The sequence below is a fragment of the Lepus europaeus genome, chromosome 9, assembly GCF_033115175.1.
Source record: "Lepus europaeus isolate LE1 chromosome 9, mLepTim1.pri, whole genome shotgun sequence".
Lineage (NCBI taxonomy): Eukaryota > Metazoa > Chordata > Mammalia > Lagomorpha > Leporidae > Lepus > Lepus europaeus.
In genome coordinates this window covers 102074290-102093034 of record NC_084835.1, presented here as the reverse complement: position 1 = coordinate 102093034, position 18745 = coordinate 102074290, and the positions used below count along the sequence as shown (strand labels likewise).

Below are 18745 nucleotides of genomic sequence, written 5' to 3'. Positions count from 1 at the left end.
CCACATTACCGTGCCAGTGATGGTGCTCATCTTCCCCATGGGTATAGCACTCTGTGCTGCATCTTCAGCAATTTCAAATGCTGCGTTGTCCATTGGCAAAGAGGATCAAGCACTTCACTGAAAAAAAAAAAAAGGAGGAGGGAAATATTTAGCAAACTGGGAGCTCCCTGAGAAGAGAAGAATGAGAATTCTTAAGTAAGGGAACACTTATATACAGCTGAAAGTTAAGGAAATGAAAGAAGGAAGCTGTCTCTTAAATTATATCTTGGTTAAAAAAAAAAAAAAAAACCCTTAGAAGAATTGCCAAATGAAAGACCAATAAACTACTTCCTTTGGTCCCTAACTTTTTGCTCACTAATGACACATACAGAGATAATGATAATAATATGAGCCAACATTTATTTCTTCCTCTCACTATATTCCAGGCACTGTGCTAAATGTTTTACAAACATTATGTGATGTCATTGTTACAGCAATCCCATCAGGATATACACATAGAGAGCTGCAGAAACTGCCTAAAATCACAGAACCAGTTTAGTGTGGTGCAAAGTACCTTTTATCCTAAGATTCTTCCATAACATTGGTTTGCTGATGATGGATGATTGGTCTAGTAAAATCTTGTCTGCACTCAAAGCAGTCTTGACTCTAAATAATGTGACTAATTGTCCTAATGGTATATGGAATAATCTTGTTACCTGAAAGTTAAACCTTCATATCAAATTCATTTTGCATCATCTTTCTTGGTGATAACTGATGGCCTGAGTAACCTAAAAACTGCTACTCTAAGACACAAAACAATCATCTGTCTTCTTTTCTTCCTATCCACCTTTGTTCTTTCAATAAATATGTTGCCTAATATATTCCTGGCTGTCCACTGTTCTGTAAAACATTAAGAGATCTTGGAGTAACTCATAATCTGAATAAGAGAAACCAGAAAATTACGACAAATTTGCTAAGTGTTATGATAGCACAGACAAGAACTTGTGAGCATACAGGTGAGTGTGACTGTGCCCAAGAAGGTAAGAGAAGGCAGGTCTTCACTGAAATTGTAATTGTGAGCTGAGCCTTCAACTCCCAACAGCTCCACTGGGTAGGCACACTTGGTCAGTTACTTTCTACTGCGTATTTGTTGCTTGTCCATATGCAGCTCCAGAGCAGACCATGGAGTCAGAATGTAGATGTGAATCAGGCAGCCTGGGCTCAAAGCTGTAGGCTAATCTAAACCCAAGCAATGGAGAGTTGACCTGGTTCTCTTACCAGATGTCATCAAATCTAATATGCATAGTTTTCTATGTTTTAACAGCTCTGTGTTTTAAATGAACAGTCTTGGGGCCGGTGTTGTGGCATTAGCTGATAAAACTGCCAGCTGTGATGCCAATATCCTGTATGGGAGCAGGTTCCTATCCTGGCTGCTGCATTTCCAACCCAGCTCCCTGCTAATGGCCTGGGAAAAGCAGCAGAAGATGGCCCAAGTGTTTGGGCCCCTGCCACACTCATGGGAGACCTAATGAAGTTCCTGGCTCCTGGCTTCAGTCTGGCCTAGCATTAGCTGTTGCAGCCATCGAGGGAGTTAACCACTGGATGGAAGATGTCTGTGGCACCCTCTTAACTCTTTCAAAGTAAATAAATAAATCTTTTAAAAACAATAAAATCAGCAGCCTTGGGGCAGGCATTTGGCATCATGGCTAAAACACCTCTTGCCATGCCTACATCCTATATTAGAGATTGGATTCATGACCACACTCTGCTTCTGACCAGCTTCCTGCTAATGTGCACCCTGGAAGGCAACAGGTAATGACTCAAATACTTGGGTCCCTGCCAACCACATGGGAGGTCCAAATTAAGATCTGGGCTCTGGGGCCAGCACTGTGACACACTAGATTAATCCTCCACCTGTGGCGCTGGCATCCCATATGGACACCAGGTTCTAATCCCGGTTGCTCCTCTTCCAGTCCAGCTCTCTGCTGTGGCCCGGGAAAGCAGTGGAGGTTGGACCAAGTTCTTGGGCCCCTGCACCCACATGGGAGACCAGGAAGAAGCATCTGGCTTCTGGCTTCGGATCGGCATAGCTCCAGCTGTTGCGGCCATTTGGGGGGTGAACCATTGGATGGAAGGCCTTTCTGTCTCTCTCTCACACTATCTGTAACTTTACCTGTCAAATAAATAAATAAATAAATAATCTTAAAAAAAAAAAAAAGTTCTGGGCTCCTTGTTTTGGCCCAGTTCAGTACGACCTGTCGCAGGCATTTGTGGAGTGAACCAGCAGATGGAAGATCTTTCATCTCTCTCTCTCTCTCTCCTCCCCCCCCACCCCCAATTAGAAGACAAAATGAAATATAGTGGTTTTTTAGAGTCAATGAAATACAGTATGACCACTTATGACAACAGAACCACACAAATCTTTAGAGCGAATTAAACAGTTTTAGGTTTTACTGTTCTTTCTTGGAAATGTGAAAATGCAGCCCTCTGTCAACAGCATTACCTGAGGACTGTGCTTAGCATTTATTCAAACGGCAACACAAGCAAATCATCAACCAAACTGCCATTAACACTCACTGAAACACTGAATCAAACAATGCTGCAGCTGGACAACGTCCTTTTGATCTTTGCAGAGAAGAAAACAAAGACTGGTAGAAGATAAGTGTTTTTCCCAAGGTGAGGAGTAAGTTCCCAAGGTAGCAGAACAAGTCAATAGCAGAGTCCAAACAAAAACTTTGCTCTCTCACCTTCTCCAGGGCTGTCTGGCAAACTTCATTTGCCACAGGAGGACTTTGACATGTAAGGGTACTTCAAAGGGGCTGTGGGAAAACAGTATTCTGGGTAGCTATTTGGCTTTGCTGTTAAGATTTCACTTTGGATGCCCGCATCTGAATTCGGAATGCCCAGGTACAAGTGCTGACTATATAACGGCTTCAGCTTCTGCTAATGTAAACCCTAGGAGCCTGGGTATACAGTAAGTAGTTGGGTCCCTGTCACCACTTGGGACACGGCTTAAGTTGTTGGGTCTCTATAACCCACTTGGAATACCTGAATTGAGTTTTTTTAAAAGATTTATTCACTTACTTGAAAAAGTTACACAGAGAAGGAGAGAGAGAGAGAGAGAGAGAGAGATCTTCCATCTGCTGGTTCACTCCCCAGTTGGCCACAATGGCCGGAGCTGTGCCAATCCAAAGCCAGGAGCTAGGAGCTTTTTCCTGGTCTCCCACAAGGGTGCAGGGGCCATCTTCTACTGCTTTCCCAGGCCATATCAGGAAGCTGGATCGGAAATGGAGCAGCTGGGACACGAACAATTTGCCCATATGGTATGCTGGCACTGCAAGAGGCAGCTTCACCTGCTACGCCGCAGCGCCAGCCCCGTAAACTGAGTTTCTCGTTCCTAGCTTCAGCCTGGCCCAGCCCTGGCTGTTGGAGACATTTGGGAGTGAATCAGCAGATGGAAAATGGATCTGTCAGTTATTCGGTCTCTCTTCAAATAAAGTAAAAATATTTTTTAATGGGCACATGACCTGAATGGACACTTATCAAATGAAGATATGCAAAGGACCAACAATTGTGAGGGAATGCAAATCAAAATGACAATGAAATATCATTTGAATGGCTATTACCAAAAAGACAGAAAATAGAAAAAGCTAGTGAGGATGTAGAGAAAGGGGAACACTCAATGCTATTGGTAGCAATATAAATTAGTACAACCATTATGGAAACAGTATTAAAGTTCCTCAAAAACTAGGAATATTGGTGGCACTGTGGCATAACAGGTTAGGCTGCCACCCACGGCACCTTAGCATCACATGTGGGTGTCCCTGTTTAAGTCCTGTTTAAGCTGCTCCACTTTCAATCTGACTCCCTGCTAGTATGTCTGGGATAGCAGTGGAGGATGGCCCCAAGTGCTTGGCACCCTCACACATGTAGGAGACCTGGGTGAGGCTCCTGGCTCCTGGCTTCAGCCTGGCCCAACCCAGCCACTGTGGCCATTTGTGGAGTGAACTAGCTGATGGTGAAACTCCCTCCCACACACATACACACACATTCTCTCTCTAACTCTGCCTTTCAAATAAAAAATCTTTAAAAACAAGTAACTAGAAGTAGAACTGTCATATGATTTAGCAATCCCACTACTGGGTATATAGGCAAAGGAAATGAAATCAATATATCAAAGAGACTTCTGAAATCACATGTTTATTGCAGCACTATGTACATTAGCAAAGAAACAGAATCAACCTAGGAGTCCACTGATGAACAAATGGACGAAAAAATATGCAATGAACATATACAGAATACCATTGCCATAAAAATGAATGAAATTCTGTCATTTGTGACCACACGGATGAAACTGATGAACATCATGTTAAGTGAAATCATCCAGCTACAGAAAGACAAATGGTGCATGTTCTCACTTAAATGTAGGAGCTAAGGAGTTGATCTTATAGAAGTACAGAACAGAATAGTCAGACTGTGTTTGAGAAAGGTCTAAGGGAGGGGTGATGGAAGGAGGATGGTTACAGGTACAAGGGTATGGCCGAATAGAAGGAATAACTTCTAATATTCTACAGCACAGTAGAGTGTCTATAGCTAACAATAATTGAATATTTTTAAAAATACATAGTAGAGAGGATTTTGAATGTTCCCAATACAAAGAAATGATAAATGCCTAAGATGATAGATTTGCCAGTTACTCTAGTCTGATCACTGCATCCATGTGTTGAAATGCCACACTATACCCCATAAATATGTATGATTTCTATGTGTCCATTAAAAATAGAATTTTAGGGGCTGGTGTTGTGGCACAGTGGACTAGGCTGCCAGCATCTCATGTGGGTGCCAGTTCAAGTCCAAACTGCTCCACTTCCAAGCCAGCTCCCTCCTAATCTGCCTGAGAGGGCAGCAGAGGTGGTCCAAGTCCCTGGGCCCCTGCACCCATGTGGGAGACCTGGAGGAAGCTACTAGCTCCTGACTTTGGCCTGTCTCAGTCCTCTTGTCGCAGCCATTTGGGGGGTAACCAGTGGATGGAAACCCCTCCCCGTCTTTTCCTCTCTCTCTGCAACTCTGCTTTTCAAATAAATAAAATAAATCTTTTTAAAAAAACAGAGTTTTAAAAATTAACAAATCATAAAGGTAGAGAAAGATGGGAACTGTTACAGGTTGAGGTGACTGAAGAAACACGATAACTAAATGGATTGGATCCTGGAACAGAAAAACGGCATTATGAGGAAAACTGGTAAACTCTGAGTAATCTCTACAGCAAATAGCATTGTGCTAGGTAGGAATGGGTATTTAGCCTAGCAGTTATGCCCACATACCATATTTGAGCAGCTGGGTTTCACTGATTCCCAGTTTTGGCTCCTACGTCCAGCTTTCTATCAAGGCATTGCCCTAGGGGGCAATGGTGATAACTCAAGTAATGAGGTTCTTGCCATCCCCAAGGGAGACCTGGATCCTAGATTTAGCTCCTGGTTTCCAGCTCTGGTCTGTGCCCAGCCCCAGCCATTGTGTACCAGTAGATGGGGATGTATCCCTTCCCCCATTCCCTCCCTTTCTATCTCTCTCTCTCTGACTCTCAAATAAAAAATGTTTTTAATAGCATTATGCCAAAACAATTGAAAATTGCTTTATGGTTATTTTGATGTTAACAAAAGGAGAGGCACAAAGAAGGGTATTCTGGGAATATCATTGAAAGACCAAAATCTAAAATCTAAAATTATGTACAAAAAAAAAAAAAAAAACAGAAGAAGAATAAAGAAGGGAGGGAGGGAGGAAGAGGAAGAAAAGAGAGGGAGATATAGGGAGACAGTGAGAGAGAAAGGAAAATCATGATAAAAAAATCAACAAATATTCACTCTTTTTCCAGGATCACAATAATCTATATTTTCCAACATTCCTTTCAGTGAGGTGTTGCCATGTGACTGAATTTTAGTCAATAAACTATGGGCAGAAATTCTGTGTGCCATGTCCAGGCTAAGACTTTCTAAAAGGAGGTTAAGTCCCCCCCCCCCCCATCTCTCCTTACGCTTTCACCAGCCAGACATAATAATGCCTGGAGCAGTGGTGAAAGAGGGCACTACATGGAAGAAAGCAGAGGAAACACACTTCCAGTGAAGAATACCCATTTCACCCTCTTGCATACACAAATACTAGAACTGCACCATTAGCCATTTGAATAATCTATTTTTCACCACTAAAACATATTTATTACCTTTTTAGCCCTTATTTCTCAGTATCATCAAGGTATGGTGCAACTTTTATTCAAAATGTTTATCTCCATCACAAGGGCTAGATGCATACTAATCATAAACTTGGCAAGTACAAAGATGTGCTGATTGCAGTATTTAGCAAATAGATAAGCTGAACATTTATGAAATCTTCATTGCATGACTGAAGTCGACTGGGACACAATCAGTCACAAAAGAATATTGTTTTACTTAAAAAAACTGAACCAAGTAGATCATCTATCTGGAGAAAAAAACAGCGTTTTTAAGTTCTAAAAAGTGTTCCCTATCCCCATGCTATCTACCTTTCTTAATTAAACATAATTAGGACATACAAATATTTTTATTTGCCAATGGCCAGGCTTATAACCTAAATACTCAATAACTTCTGAGGCACAGGCACTGATCAATCACAGCAAAAGTAGTTGGTACGGCCACACCACTGTGTGTTAGATGAATATCAGTCTTTCCAATGGATACTACAAGGAAACAAGTTTATAGAAAACAGTTAAGAGTGCAAACCCTGAAGTAATCATTCAGGGCAATTGAATGATCATTGGGCAACCATTCAACTGGGAAAGACTGATAAGGTCATGTTGGACAACTCTCATTACTTCTTTGAAATGTCTACCAGTAACAGGAGTGAGCTTTGTTTTCATTATGCAAATATTTCTTATCTAATGCTCAACTTTCAGACAACCACTGATATCAGAGATCTATGAGAATGTCTTGCTATACATCAGACCAAGAGTCAACAAGGCATACAGGACTTAGATACTTACCTCAAAGATTTAACAATCTAATGACTCATTCCAGCTAACAAGTATATAAGGAAAACTAAACAAATGGGAAAAATATTTTTATGGTACCCTAATAACAATATGGGGAAATCACCTTACTAGCCCCACAGATTAAACAATAAGTATTTACTTGAAATTCCACATCTTTGTGATAAAACAATCAATACATACCTTCACTGTTCCCATATCCCACAATGACTCACTCTATATAAACAGTTTTCTTAGGAAAAAACCTAATCTGCAACTGAATTTTTAAAATTTATATATTTAATAGTTATCATTAAATTACACAGTTGTTCAGAGGTATTCGGGTAAAAGAATCTACCATAAGAATTTAAAACATGTTGAAAACTTCAAGCCTCAGGCTGAAATTGAGTGCCTACAAGAATATAAGTATTTATTATATATTTCTGCAATGTACTTACCCCTCAATTCCACGTTCTAAGAACATTCCTCTAGAGTTGGCAAACTTTTCAGGTAAAGGGTCAAAATACTTTAGGTTTTGCAAGTCCACAAGGAAAAAAATCAAAGATATCATGTAGGTATTTACATACCAAGCAATAAATAAATTTCCAAAAAAACTTATGGGTAAAATTCAAAATCTAAAAAAAATAATTTTGAGTATTTTTTTCCAATACAGGTCCACTAACAATAAAAATTAATTTTTATTTGGGAAGTAACAATTTGCTTAATTGGGGTTCAAAGATAGTTTTCCTTAACAAAATCTATTACAAGTGTTCATTAACAAATGCTGATCAGTTATATATTTCATATTTGGAAGTGTCCTTTCACACAGGTAATATTAAATATGGACATCAACCCAAAAGCACATTTGTTTAGTTGAAAACATTTATCATTTGAAAGTATTCATAGATTTCTATTGGATTCCTTTTTTGGTATTTGCTTTTTAGTATGTCATCATCTTAATCACCTCCAATTGATGGTAAAGTGAAAGTTCCTGAATTGCACAGTTAAATGTAGTTTTACATATGGAAATCTTCCTTGTATTTGAATTGAGATCCAAAAGTGCTGTTGCAACTGTAATTGTATCTTAGAAAACACAGCCACGGCAAGTTGTATGTGAATGGAGAATTCACTTCTTTTAACATTAGGAAGCATGGGAACTGTTTCTGTTAGTTGTGATTCAACTACTAGCTGTCATCAAAGATGACTTTACCACAGTGTAAGATTTTCATTTGTTGCTTCACCCTGTAACTTCAGCTTGAATTTCATTTAAAAATGTTATGAAGTCTTTCTCAAAAGCTAATTTTCAAAGCCATTCAGTGTTCTATATTGGTTGAGGCTGGTTATTCTTATTCAGAAAAAAATTTCAGTTTTGCCCTAAGCTCAAAAATCACAATAAAACTTTACCACTGCTAAGCTGTCAAACTCCTGTGTGGTCAGACAAGAGAAGATTCAGCTTCTATTTCTGACTCAAAAAATTCACAGAACTGATAGTGGCTAAGTCCAAAAGAGCAAATGAAAGTTCACTGTTGACACTGCTGGTTTAGTAACACTTGGTAGACTCAAATATTTTCTGCAAAGCACCTGCTAATGAAAACACCATAGTGTACATTTTCACAAGATTTGTAAATTTGTCCAGCAAGTTCTTTCTGTTTTGCACATATTTGTACCACTATTAGCTACACCTTAGCAGATTCCATCTCAGGTTTTCTGATTAATTTTTTATCAACTTCTTAAAAACAGTCCCTTCATAATTATTATACATACACTATTTATAGATACAATTCTTCTGACACTATAAACTTGGCACTTACTTCTGAAATGAAAAAAAAAAAAACTTGATCAATATAAGCAACACCTGTTGGCACATCAAGAAAAAAAAACCATTGAAATCCTTCAGCCTGCCTTTTAATTGACTATTGATGTAACTTTCAATGTCTTCAACTCTTTGAGCAATTATTTTCCTCAAAAGGCTAACAGTTTTAAACAAGTTTATTTTCTCTGCACATGTTCCTTCAGTTGCTTCACTTAACCATGGTTTAAGTAATCCATCACCAATAAACAAGGTTTCCTTACTTGGTTAACAAGTCAGCTACCCAAAACATATTGTGCTTTCAGCCTCACTTCAATACATTTTTGTGAAGAAATTTCACAGTGACAATTTTAAATTTTCTAATTTGACCATTGCTTTCCTGTAATTTGAGAACACTGTGATAAAACCCTAGCCAATAATGTTAATGGATATAGTATTCTTTCAGCATAGCTTTGGTGTTATCACATAACAGAATGTTCTGACATATAATTCAATAACAAAATAATCTACTCTCCACTGTGCCTGAAAGTATGACATTTGAAGTTCACGATCCCCTTCTTGTTTTGACTTGATAGATATGCATTAGCAATAAAAAAAAATTAATCATGATACGGTGATGTGCACAGCAGCAGAAAGTGACAAAAGCACCATAGTAACTGCCAAAGGTAGTGAGAAATCAGCCATAGAAAATACTTAAATGGAGACCAGCACTGTGGCACAGAGGGTTAAGCTGCCACCTGCAATACTAACATCCCATATGAGCACCAGTTTAAAACCTGGAGACTCCATTTCCGATCAAGCTTCCTGCTAATGTGTCTGGGAAGGCAGCAGGTGATGGCCTAAGTGCTTTGTCTCCTATCACCCATATAGAGACCTAGATAAAATTCCAGACTCCTGGCCGGAAAGGGGGCCGCCCTCTCGCCCGTCACGCACCGCACGTTCGTGGGGAACCTGGCGCTAAACCATTCGTAGACGACCTGCTTCTGGGTCGGGGTTTCGTACGTAGCAGAGCAGCTCCCTCACTGCGATCTATTGAAAGTCAGCCCTCGACACAAGGGTTTGTAAAAAAAAATAAGAAAAAGTAATTAAAAAAAAAGAAAAAAGAAAAAGAAAATAAAAAGAAATAAATAAAAAAAAGAAAAATAATAAAATAAAAAAAAAAATTCCAGACTCCTGGCTTCAGGCTTAACCAGTCCCATCCATTGCAGTCATTTGGGAAAAGAACCAGGGGATAAAGGATCTCTCTGTCTCTCACTCTTTCTGTAACTCTGCCTTTCAAATAAATCTTAAAAAAAAATAAAAGAAAAGAAAACTTAATTGAATGAATGTTCCAATATAACTTTCTTTATGGACACTAAAGTTTTAAACTGATATAAATCTTATGTCATAAGGTATAATTCCTTTTTTTAGCCATTTAAAAATGTAAAACAGCCTTAGCTGGCAGGATATACCAAACAATGACAGCAAAGCTAAATGCAGCCTATGGGCTATAATTTGCCTATTCCTACTCCAGCAGTCAGATCTTTCTTCTTCCCACTCCTAGATTCAAGACCTGTGGTCATTTAGAAAAGCTTATGGTTAGAATCAATTAGTCATCATTTACTGGCTTCTCAGCCAGGCAGGGTGGATCTCGCTTTACTACAGGGATGGTTAATTTCCACTAGATGGCTAATAATATAGTTTCAGAAAAAAACAGTGGTTAACCACTTTGAATTAAATCAAAAACTTTTGGAAAACTCACTAGTGGTGTTTTAATTTCAATCTTCATTTGGATTCTGACAATATCAAAAGCATTCCTACATTGCCCCTACTTTTCTTCCAGTATCAGAATGTGTAGTCCTGAAACAAGATGCTGTTCAAATTATAGAATCAGATATCTGGGTTACTTTCATCTGCTAAACATGGAGACTTTGGCTCATCCTTGACAAGCGAAGTCTTCCTTCCTATTGGCAGGAAAGACCTTAGCACATATTTGTTGCTAAGAGTTTGTACTTTTATCATCTTACTTGATATCATGGGTCAGCGCATGCTGCATTTCAGAACCTAAAAATGAGCTGCAAGGAGTCCAGCTCTAGTTTTACAATTCGATATCTGTTTAATATAATGACAATATCAAAGTTTGGATTTCAGCCCTTTTTTGGTCTTTCTTTCTCTTTCCCCATGCCACATCTTCTCTTTTGTCTTTGACTTAAAATAGAGATGTTCGAGAGGCTACATCACTGGTTTAGTCTATTAACTGAATTTACTTTAAATATGTGTATCCAGGAGGAGGCCTCAGCATAAGAAATAATAAGTGTGTATCCCATGGACCACTACCCTTAGACTGAAGCTTCAAAGCCAATTATATGCCCTACATTCTCAAGGGCCACCCCTTTACTGACAAATGCATGTGCTAAGGCTCAAACATCCTTCCATTAGGTGAGTGTGAGGAGGATAACCAAGAAGAGGCAGTCCTTGGGCCCTGCACCCACATGGGAGACCAGGAGGAAGCACCTGGCTCCTGGCTTCGGATCAGCGCAGCGCACCAGCTGCAGCGCACCAACTGTTGCAGCCATTTGTGGGGTGAACCAACAGAAAAAGGAAGACCTTTTTCTCTGTCTCTTTCTCTCTCTCTCTCTCTCTCTCTCTCTCATTGTCTAACTCTGTCAAAAAATTTTTTTAAAAAAAGAAGAGGAGGCCTCCTACAATATAAGTTCAACAGTATCCAAAAGGAATCCTAGGGCTGAAGCATTCTCAAGGTAAGGTAAAAGAATTGGAGCCAGGGTCTTAAGTCTTAAAGAATCATCTGGTTTACAGAATGGAGAAAGGTGCCCTCTAGTGGTGGTGGTGGGGAGGAAGTTGAACAGCTCTCGTTAACACAGACCTATGACTAGTTCTACAAATATGTATTGCAACACAGGCAGCTGAGTATCAGCTAGCAGTCATAATCAGCTGAAATCCTGACTCCGCCTACTAGCATAATTCTGCCTGTGAGTAATACAGCTCACTTTGTGCCAGGAACTGTGCTAGACAAGCACTTTGCTGGCATTACTCAAGCTTTACAACTGTGTGAGTTAAGTACTATTAGCTCCATTTTAGAAATCAAAACCCAGAGTTTCAACATGCCCTAGATACCCTAGCCAGTAAAAGAATAAGGATGCTATTCAAATCTTAAACCTTCCTAAGAAATCTAACCCATAAAAAAATGCACACACACAAAGAGACACACAAAAAGAAGAGCTACAGAAATCTGGGGACAACTGGTAAAATTTGTTCATCTCTTTCATCTAACAGCTTCTTTAAAAAATATTTTACTGGAAGTTCCAAGATGGCAGAGTAGGGAGGGAGATTACTGCTCTGGTCTAAGAGAGGTTAGCTTAAAAATGAGGAGAGAGTACAGTCTCAGGGAAGAGTTAGGGAGAAAATAGCAAAGGAAATTCTATGCAAGTTAGAGGGACACAGTAGACCTACATGGAGTGCGCGGATGTCCATGGCTCAGGACTCCAGCAGCTGAGAGCTTCCACACCCACGTGGAAGAGAGAGGTGAGATATGACTTCGGCAGCCCATGCCAATTGCACTTGCGCCCAGCAATCAGCCAAGTGGAAACTCCTGACTCTGGTGGGGAGAACTAACAGGGAACTGAGTGCTCATGACTGTGAGAGGCTTGTGTGCCAGAACTGTAAAAAAAAAAAAAAAAAAAAAAAAAAAACTGAGGCTGGGTGGCAGGACTCACAGTGTGGCTGGGACTTTGGGGAGTCACTGTGGGAAACTCCACATGCTCAGGGTTTTCTGGTTACCTAGTAAGGAGCATTGCCAGAGAATTTGAGCTTACGCTGAAGACCGAACAAATCCTTTGTGTGGTCCTCGAGACAGAGCAAATGAATAGTACACCCACTGGGGCTAGGGCTCAGGCACTGTTTTTTGAGGAGAAGAGCTCAGCTGAGCAGAATAAATCTCTAAATAAAAAGAGAAAGAGAGAGATTGATTTACCAAGCCAAACCTGGGTGTGTCACCTCAGATATGCCCTTCTTCCTGGAGAACTGAGCAGAGCTGCCTGGCCACATCCATCACACACCTCTAAATATTCACTGAAATCACTCCACATATCTACAGAGGCATAGTACAAAGATAAAAGCCACCACAGCATAAAAAACAAAGAATAAACCAACGAGTATATCTACAAATGCTGAATAAAAATCTCACCAATTCAAGAAACAAGAAAGACAACATGATACCCGCAAAAGAACAAAACACTTCAATACTAGATTGTAAAGATGAGGAGATTGAAGAAATGCCAGAAATGGAATTAAAAACATTGATCATAAGATTACACAGAAGTAATCAGAAGCAAATGCATGAACTACTAAATTCTGTGCATGATATGAGAAAAAATTTCTCCCATGAGATTGAGATCTTAAAGAGAATTCAAAATGAAATGAAGAATTAAATAGAACAAATGAAAAATGGAGTGCAAAGTCTCAACAAAAGAATGGGTGGTGCAGAAGAAAGAATATCTGACCTAGAAGATAAAGCACAATTGTATAGTCAAACCAAGAATAAGAAGAGGAAACTAATAAACTAAAAACCACTGATGGGAATCTATCAAACGATCTGACATATGGGTTCTAGGAGTTCCTGAAGGCGTGGAAAGACAGACCTAGAAGGCTCTTTTATTGAAATAATAACAGAAAACTCCCCTAGTTAGGAGAGAGAAAGGACATCCAAGTACACGAAGGACACAGAACTAATAGACATGACCAGAAAAGATCTTCATCATGACATATTGTTGTCAAACTCTCCAGAGTAAAACATAAAGAAAAGATTCTAAAATGTGCATGAGAGAAAAGCCAGATTACTTTCAGAGGATCTACAATTAGAACTCGCAGCAGACTTTTCATCAAAAACCCTATAGGCTAGAAGAGAATGGCGCGATATATCCCAAGTCTTAAGAGAAAAGAATTTCAATCCAGATACTATAGCCTGCAAAGATTTCATTTATGAATGAAGGTGAAATAAAAACCTTCCATAACAAAGAGAAATTGAAAGAATTTGTCACCACCTGCCTGGCCCTACAGAAGATGGTTAATGCTGTGCCACACACAGAAACACAGAAACACGGTCATCACTACAAAACAAGATAAAGGAAGGAAAGCTCCCAGTAAAAGTTCAAAGGAAATTCAAAGTAAAAAATAGTAATATATTTGGAAAAATGGCAGGGCAAAGTTGTTACTCATCAATAGTTACCTTGAATGTTAATGGCCTCAACTCTTCAGTTAAAAGACACAGACTGACTGAATGGATTAAAAAACAAAACCCATCTATTCGCTGCCTACAAGAAACACATCTCATCAACAAAGATGCACACAGACTGAAAGTGAAAGGTTGGAAAAAGATATTCCATGCCAACAGAAACCAAAAAAGAGCTGGTGTAGCCATCTTAATTTCAGACAAAATAAACTTTAACACAAAAACTGTTAACAGAGACAAAGAGGGCTATATAATGAATAAGGGATCAATTCATCAGGAAGATGTAACTATTAATCATATATGCACCTAATTACATGGCACCAGGTTATTTAAAAGATATGTTAAGGGACTTAAAGGGAGACTTAGACACCAATACAATAGTATTGGGGGACTTCAATAATCCACTCTCAGAGATAGACAGATCAACAGGACAGAAGATCAACAAGGAAACAGAAGATTTAAAATACATTATAGAACAAATGGATCTAACAGATATCTACAGAACTACACTTGAAGAATATACATTCTTCTCAGCAGTACATGGAACCTACTCTAGGATTGACAATATACTAGGCCATAAAGCAAGTCTCAGCAAATTCAAAAGAATTAGAATCATACCATGCAGCTTCTCAGTCCACAATGGAATGAAGCTAGAAATTAGCAACTCAGGAATCCCTAGAGCATATGCAAACACATGCAGACTGAACAACATGCTCCTGAATGAACAATGAGTCATAGAAGAAATCAAAAGAGAAATCAAAAACTTTCTGGAAGTAAATGAAGATAACAACACAACATATCAAAATTTATGGGATACAGCAAAAGCAGTGTTAAGAGGAAAGTTTATAGCAATAGGTGCCTACATCAAGAAATTGGAAAGGCACCAAATGAGCTATCAATGCATCTCAAGGATCTAGAAAAACTGCAGCAAACCAGAGCCAAAACTAGTAGGAGAAGAGAAATAATTAAAATCAGAGAAGAAATCAACAGAATTGAATCCAAAAAAAAAACATTACAAAAGATCAGCAAAATGAAGAGCTGTTTTTTTGAAAAAATAAACAAAATTGACACCCCATTGGCCCAACTAACTAAAAAAGAAAAAGATCCAAATCAACAAAATCAGAGATCAAAAAGGGAATGTAACAACAGACACCACAGAAATAAAGAGTCATCAGAAATTACTACAAAGAGTCGTATGCCAGCAAACAGGGAAATCTATCAGAAATGGATAGATTCCTGGACACATACAACCTACCGAAATTGAACCATGAAGACATAGAAAACCTAAACAGACCCATAACCAAGTCATAAATTGAATCAGTAATAAAGGCCCTCCCAACAAAGAAAAGCCCAGGAGCAGATGGATTCACTGCTGAATTCTACCAGATATTTAAAGAAGAACTGATTCCAATTCTTCTCAAACTATTCAGAACAATCGAAAAAGGGGAATCCTCCCAAATTCTTTTTATGAAGCCAGCATCACCTTAATTCCTAAGCCAGAACAAGATGCAGCATTGAAAGAGAATTACAGACCAATATCCTGATGAACATAGATGCAAAAATCCTCAATAAAATTCTGCCCAATAGAATACAACAACACATCAGAAAGATCATCCACCCAGACCAAGTGGGATTTATCCCTGGTATGCAGGGATGGTTCATTGCTCACAGTCAATCAATGTGATACACCACATTAACAAACTGCAGAAGAAAAACCATATAATTATCTCAATAGATACAGAGAAAGCATTTGATAAAATACAACACTTTTTCATGATGAAAACTCTAAGCAAACTGGGTATAGAAGGAACATTCCTCAATACAATCAAAGCAATTTATAAAAAACCCACAGCTAATGTGTACCTCAGCCCATCAGCAGTTCACACCACGGATGTCTACTTTGTTCCAGACCAGCTGGAGTTAGTCTCTGATCTCCACTTTTTCCTCTATTTAGGGAAATCACTCTGGTTGTGAAGGCCTCCTGTGATTAGTTGAGACCCACACAATAATCTTCCTATTTTAAGATCAACTTGAGCTTTTGCAAAAATCTTCCAATGTGTTGATCAATGTAACTTAATAATGGAGTACTGAGAGCGGCAAGATGGCGGAACAGGAAGGGAGCACACTGATAGTCCGGGAAGAGACAGTTTAATAAAAGTTGAGACACTGCAGGTTCAAGGAAGAGTAGGGGAAGAAACAGCAGAGGAAACTCTTCCAGAACTAGTGATTCACAGTGGACCTGTGTAGAGAGCGTGGGAGCCCACAATTCGGGACACCAGTGGCAGAATCAACACACCAGTGCTGGAACACGAGGTGAGCCGAACCTCAATAGCCTGAGACGCTGGCAGGCAAGTGGAAAGAGGGGAGAGAGGGAACAAGGCTTGAAACCCTGTGGGGAAAAGTTCACCTGGCTAACTAGAAGAGAGAGAAAAAGAAAAAAAAAGCGAACAATACGGACACAAGTTTCTCTCTCTCCACTCACCTCTCAAAGGTGAGCAAGACAAAGAGCGATTGCCATTTTGGACATACGTCATAAGCGGGGCAACCTCAGGTCTGCACCCGCCATCAGCCAAGCAGAAAAACCTGACCCTGGGGGTGGTGAAATAACAGGAGATTAGGACCTAGTGAATATGTGGTGCTAATGAACTGTGAAAAAAGAGACGGTGGGGGAGAGAACTCACGGAATTCACGTGAGTACTCTCCAGAGACCCTACAATTTGGTAACCTTGGCAACCCAGTGGGAGACTGCAGGAGAATTTGAGCCCACACTGAGGGCAGCACAGATTCCCTGTGTGGTCCTTGGGAAAGAGCTTCCGATCTCTGGCTCCTGTGGGTATGTCATTCGCCTGCTATCTACCTCCAAGTCCGCTCAGCTGTGCAGAATTACTTCCCATCTGAATCAAAAAAGAAAGAAAGAGAGATTTACCACGCCTAACCTGGGAGTGTCACCTTTGGCACACCCTTAACCCTGAGGAACCAAACAGAACTCTCAGGCCACACCCATCTCAAGCCTCTACGGCTCCATCAAAAGCAGACAGTCCACTTAATACAGTCATAGTATAACAAGAAAAAACACCACAGCAAGGGAAGAAGAATCCAAAGAATATCTCTACAATGCCAAGCAACAAATGCAAAAACTGAGAAAACAAGAACAAGGATGGCATTATGACACCCCCAAAATGAACAAGACACCCCAAGCCAAGATTATGCAGATGATGAGATGGAAGAAATGCAAGATACGGATTTCAAAAAATTTATGATAAGAACAATTAGAAGTGTTCAAAAACAAAGGCTTGAGCTACAGAATTCCTTACTGGACAGGATAGAAAATCTCCTTCAAGAAAATGAAATCTTAAGGAGGAATCAAAATGAAACGCAGAAACTAGTAGAACAGGAAAGTATGATAGTGAAGAGAAATCAAAATGAAATGAAGAACTCAATAGATCAAATGACAAACACATTAGAGAGCCTTAAAAACAGAGTGAAACAGAAGAGAGAATATCGAACTTAGAAGACAGAGCACAGGAAAGTATACAGTAAAACCAAAGAAAAGAAGAAATTAGAAATCTAAAAAATATTGTCAGGAATCTACAGGATACTATTAAGAAAACCCAACATTTGGGTTCTAGGAGTTCCTGAAGGCATGGAGAGAGAGGATTAGAAGGCCTTTTTAGTGAGATACTTGCAGAGAACTTCCCGGGTTTGGAGAAGGAGAGAGACATCCTAGTACAGGAAGCTCATAGAACCCTTAGTAAACATGACCAAAAGAGATCCTCACCATTACACGTAGTAATCAAACTCACCACAGTGAAACATAAAGAAAAGATTCTAAAATGTGCAAGAGAGAAACGTCAGATTACTCTCAGAGGATCTCCAATTAGACTCACAGCAGACTTCTCATCAGAAACCCTACAAGCTGGAAGGGAATGGCGAGACATAGCCCCGGTACTAAGAGAGAAAAACTGCCAGTCCAGAATATTATATCCTGCAAAGCTCTCATTTGTGAATAAAGGTGAAATAAAGACCTTTCATAGCAAACAGAAATTGAATTTGTCACCACTCGTCCAGCCCTACAAAAGATGCTTAAATGTGTTACACACAGAAACACAGAAACGCGGTCATCAATATGAAAGAAGGTAAAAGAAGGAAACCTCACAGCAAAAGATCACAGGAAGCTCAAAGTATATATTAGAAAATATCTTTGGCAAATGGCAGGGCAAAGTTACTACTTATCAATAGTCACATTGAACGTTAATGGCCTGAACTATCCAGTTAAAAGACACAGATTGGCTGATTGGGTTAAGGAACAAAACCCATCTATTTGCTGTTTACAAGAAACACATCTTTCCAACAAAGATGCATACAGACTGGAAGTGAAAGGCTGGAAAAAGATATACCATGCCAAGAGAAATGAAAAAAAGCTCAAGCTAAAATTTGTGTTACCTTATTTAAAATGTTATCCTAATTTGGAGATTTTTAACAGTTTATTTCAAAATGTAAATCAAGGACATAGGCAGATGGAAAATGTTACAAGTATACTAATCTATTTCTCTTTGACATAGAATTAAAATCTGATTCTCTCTTAAAGCAATGTGTTAAAGTAATCTATTATGTTCTCTTGATGTCTGTTAAATTCTAATTGTTCAAAAACAGCTGAATTTTATTAAGAGCTATGGGTTATTTAAATATGTGCTTATTTTCAAAGATTTGAATAATCATCTTGTAACAATGATCA

The 18745-nt window shown here is 39.2% G+C and overlaps 1 protein-coding gene across 3 annotated transcripts in view; it reads right to left on the bottom strand.

Moving 5' to 3' along the window:
* LOC133767279 (uncharacterized) overlaps positions 1-18745 on the bottom strand; it is a 65741-nt gene that overhangs the window by 16552 nt on the left and 30444 nt on the right. For 2 of the 3 annotated variants that reach the window (XM_062201687.1, XM_062201689.1), the window contains exons 1-2: positions 2727-2803; positions 10-117 (exon numbers count right to left, since the gene is read on the bottom strand). In XM_062201687.1, the coding sequence (XP_062057671.1) occupies positions 10-93 (84 nt within the window). In that variant the 5' untranslated portion in view covers positions 94-117; positions 2727-2803. Of the gene's footprint in view, positions 1-9; positions 118-2726; positions 2804-18745 lie in introns of those variants that run through there. The other variant, XM_062201688.1, reaches the window with a different exon arrangement.